This window comes from Acomys russatus, chromosome 12 (assembly GCF_903995435.1).
Source record: "Acomys russatus chromosome 12, mAcoRus1.1, whole genome shotgun sequence".
NCBI classification, from domain to species: Eukaryota; Metazoa; Chordata; class Mammalia; order Rodentia; family Muridae; genus Acomys; species Acomys russatus.
Window position 1 is genome coordinate 19550046 of NC_067148.1, and position 2955 is coordinate 19553000.

At 48.9% G+C, this 2955-nt stretch overlaps 1 protein-coding gene across 1 annotated transcript; it reads right to left on the minus strand.

The window, feature by feature from the left end:
• Nucleotides 1-571: 571 nt before the first annotated feature.
• On the minus strand, nt 572-1523 carry LOC127196162 (small cysteine and glycine repeat-containing protein 5-like). The gene has a single exon (XM_051153715.1). The coding sequence runs from the start codon at nt 1015-1017 to the stop codon at nt 661-663; it is 357 nt and encodes a 118-aa protein (XP_051009672.1). The 5' UTR covers nt 1018-1523; the 3' UTR covers nt 572-660.
• Nucleotides 1524-2955: the final 1432 nt, after the last annotated feature.

The window sequence follows — 2955 nt, forward strand, 5'->3', positions numbered from 1 at the left end:
AAAACCCCACCAATGCCACCAATTCCTACCTCCTTTACCAAGAAAGATGTAGAGGAGACCCAAGGACACAGATACTGCAGGGGAAAGTCATTCCAGGGCAGCACACAGGGGTTGTTCATTTCTAATAAATGGTTATGGGTGTCAGGGGCTGGGGGTTGGTGTGAAGAGGACACAGGAATGAGAACGCCAGAGTGAGACTGACAGTGCAGGGGACAAAGACCTGCAAAGCAGCAGATGAAGGCATGACTCAGAAAGAGGGTTTTAATGCATATCAAGTTATTTTATTAGGGAACTTAAGGAGTAAATATAGAAAACATTGAGTACAGGCAGGAAACATCAAAATGACTAAATATAGGTCTGAGGATTTTAAACATTTAGGGAAACTGCAGTGCATAAGATCAGGGTTCCTGGTTGGCTCTGGCTGCATCCAGCCATCCTATCAGGACTTTAGTAGCATCAGGTGGCCTCAGTGTCATGCATGCAGAGCCCAGACAAAGGAAGAGCTCAGAAGGACAAAGCAGGAGGTTCACAAAACAGAAGGAGATAAGCTGGTGATAGAAGAGTGAGGGGAAGAGGGGTAAAGAATGGAGTAAATTCTTACCAGCAGGACGCAGTGTGGCCTCCCACATCTTCTAGGTAGGAGCAGAACAGCTGGCTGTCTTAGCAGCAGCACTTCTTGCAGCCACACTTCTGCTGGCAGCACTTCTGCTGGCAACAACCCTTCCCACAGCCACAGCCACAGGAACGGCAGCAGGTGCGACGGCAGCAGCAGACGACCACAGGTTTGCAGCAGCCACAGCAACCACAACAGCCACAGCCGCCACAGCCACAACAGCTGCCACAGCCACCGCAGCAACCACAGCCACCGCAGCCGCAGCTGCCACAGCCACAGCTGCCACAGCCACAGCTGCCACAGCCACCACAACCGCCACAGCCACAGCTGCCACAGCCACAGCTGCCACAGCCACAGCTGCCACAGCCACAGCCACCACAACCTCCACAGCCACAGCAACCCATGTTGTCAGTAGAGAGGACTCAGGTGCAGTGAGGCGAGAGACTCAAGAGAGGAGAGGAAGATGTGATGCTCCTCCTGCTGGGGCAGCCCCTTAAGTACCAATGCTGGGGAGTCCAGGAAGGGGCACATGACCACTTCCTTGTTATTGTTTATTAGTTTCTACAGGAAAATATTGGACTCCACCAGCCCACTCACTAAGTCAGTTGTTGTCAGTTTGTCTCAGCTTATGCCTGTCCCTTTCAGGGAGGCCATTTGGAGGAACCTATACCTGTCTCTAAGTGCAGCCAGTCCTGGAGTAGCCAAGCCAGGGAGGTCCAACTGCCCATAGACATTTTCTTCAATTACTACTGTTTTCCCAGGGGTGGTTCTCTTGACACCTGTAAGGGGAGGTTCCTAGTGGCCACATCAGTAGAAAAGGATAGAATCTGTCCTAAGAGGTAGTAGCTTCCACTGCCTGCTGTGCCTACCATGGGAGGGGTTGTGTCTCAGAGGGCTCAGGAAGCTCCATTGTCACACACCCACACACACACACACACAGCCTGCAGAAAGGGGATAATCACTCTTAGGCCTCCCAAAATTTGGTTGACAGAACACTAGCCCCACAGGATGCTGAGCATAGTACACAGAACAGGTCCAGTGCTTAAGAAATAGCTCATTTCAGGAAACCATGAAGGCTTTCTGACTCTAGTTTTAGCTTTCATTTGTCATGTGTTCAATGAGTCCCAGTAGAAAGGTAGGATGCTGGGTTCCCAGACTACACAACTTCTGGACCTGCCCTCAGGCTAGAGCAGCGCTTTCCTCTTAGGGTGGCCCCTGCATTCAGATTGTGAAGGGGGATTTAGAAAAGCATTTTGGATGGTGACCAAAGAGCAGAGGGGCTGTAGAAAGGCTATCATCTATCCTCAGAGTCTCCAGCTTCAGTGTCTGTGACCTTAAATAGCACTAAGGACCCAAAACAGTATTCGGGTTTATGAAAGCAGAGGTTAAAACTGAGGGTGGTGGAGAAAGGTTTTTCCCAGTTCGGAGCATAACGGCTTTTGCTGAAAACCCAAGTCCCCAGCACCCATAAACATTCGTGTTCTAGGCCCTACCTTTCCATGTCCATAACCCCTTCTCTCGTGCACTGAATTCCTAATTCTGGGAAGATTACAGCCAATGTCTCTGCTGGCTGTAAACTCTGACATGCTGTCACTTGGTACCAAGAAGTCTAAAAGTGCCCGCCTTTCCTCCACTTTGCCATTGGCTAGCAATGTCGGTCTCCCAGCTCCTGACATGGAAAGCTGTACCCTTTACTGTGTGCTCAAAGCTACCTTTGAAGACATTTTAAGTCTCTTGCATGCATCTTCCTCTCTTCCCTACTGCCCACTGTGCGCCCCTCAGGTCCTGCTCACTCTAGATGCTGCAAACACAGCCGCAAAGTCCTCAGTCTTTCCAGCTTTTCATCAGCATTGGCCTTTTAAAATGCCATTTCTCCTACTTTTAGGGACACTCCTATTAAGGTCAGCCCCCTCCAGCAATTGCCTTTTGTCCATCTTTTCCAATATCAGCCACATTGCAGCAGGCAAAAAAAAAAAAAAAAAAAAAAAAAAAAGAAAGAAAGAAATAAGCCACTAGGTGTGGTGGCACACACATTTAATCCCAGCACTCGGGAGGCAGAGGCAGGTGGATCACTGTGAGTTCAAAGCCAGCCTGGTGTACAAAGGGAGTCTAGGACAGTCAAGGCTACACAGAGAAACCCTGTCTCAAAAAAAAAAAAAAAAAACCAAAACCAAAAAAACAAAAGAAAGAAAGAAAGATGTTCACTATAGATGACAGAAATGAAAATGGTTGCAATTAGAAAATAGAGGTTACATATGATGAGGAAGGAGGTCCCCTTCTGTCACAGACCTAGGGGAGGGGAATAGGGTAAAAGAAGGAAGGGGGAGGAACAGGAGGATAAC

What these genes read in the sequence shown, in the direction of transcription:
- LOC127196162 (XM_051153715.1), bottom strand. Translation starts at nt 1,017, where the DNA reads ATGGGTTGCTGTGGCTGTGGAGGTTGTGGTGGCTGTGGCTGTGGCAGC.